Source organism: Buceros rhinoceros, unplaced genomic scaffold (genome assembly GCF_000710305.1).
Source record: "Buceros rhinoceros silvestris isolate BGI_N320 unplaced genomic scaffold, ASM71030v1 scaffold25384, whole genome shotgun sequence".
Classification (NCBI taxonomy): Eukaryota; Metazoa; Chordata; class Aves; order Bucerotiformes; family Bucerotidae; genus Buceros; species Buceros rhinoceros.
Genome location: NW_010410350.1, coordinates 2,985 through 3,662, shown reverse-complemented (window position 1 = coordinate 3,662; position 678 = coordinate 2,985). Strand labels below are relative to the sequence as shown.

At 63.7% G+C, this 678-nt stretch overlaps 1 protein-coding gene across 1 annotated transcript in view; it reads left to right on the top strand.

Annotated features, from left to right (window-relative positions):
* Positions 1 to 131, top strand: part of FAM78B (family with sequence similarity 78, member B) — a gene marked incomplete at its 5' end in the record, with an annotated part of 660 nt that extends 529 nt beyond the window's left edge. Inside the window, one exon of the mRNA XM_010135596.1 lies at positions 3 to 131. Within this exon, the coding sequence (XP_010133898.1) occupies positions 3 to 131 (129 nt within the window). The remainder of the gene's footprint in view (positions 1 to 2) is intronic.
* Positions 132 to 678: the final 547 nt, after the last annotated feature.

Sequence of the window (678 nt, the reverse complement as noted above, 5' to 3'; positions counted from 1 at the left end):
AGCCTCGGATCCTCAGCAGGATGGAGCCCATCCCACCCAACGCACTAGTGAAACCCAACGCCAACGATGCCCAAGTCCTCATGTGGAGACCCAAGCGAGGACAGCCTATCGTCGTGATACCTCCCAAGTAGAGCCGCGCTGGGGCGCACGCCTGAGGACCCGGGTGCTGTCAGCCCGCTGCCAACAAACGGGGTTTCTGAGCCAAAGCAGGCCTCTGGGGTTCTCCTGCCTTCGAAGCTGCGGCTGGAAACGCAGGTCCTCCTGAGTCAGAAAGAGAGCCTGCCCGGCACGGGAGTGCGGAAGAGGGCTCGCTGAGCTGGAGGATTTCCCAGGAAGCGGAACCGAGCACTGCTGGGGGTTTGCGGCTGGCGAAGAGGCTGTCTGACCTAAACGACTCGTCCTTCCTTGCAAGGCAATGCAAGGAGCACGACAACTGAACCGTGCCTGAGGCAAATGCTGCTTTCCACCCCTCTGAAAGTAAGAGCGGAGCCCCTGCCTGACGGAGGCGGCGGCGCGGCTATCCCCACGGTGTCTATACCTATGCATTTTGGATCGAGAACTGACCCCTCGCCCAGCCCGCTGGGACCGGGCGGCAGGGGCCGGGAGCAGAGCAGGAGCTGGCAGGGCCAGGGCGCTGAGCTGGAGGCTGGTGTCGCTGCTGGGGGGAGGGGGTTTCCG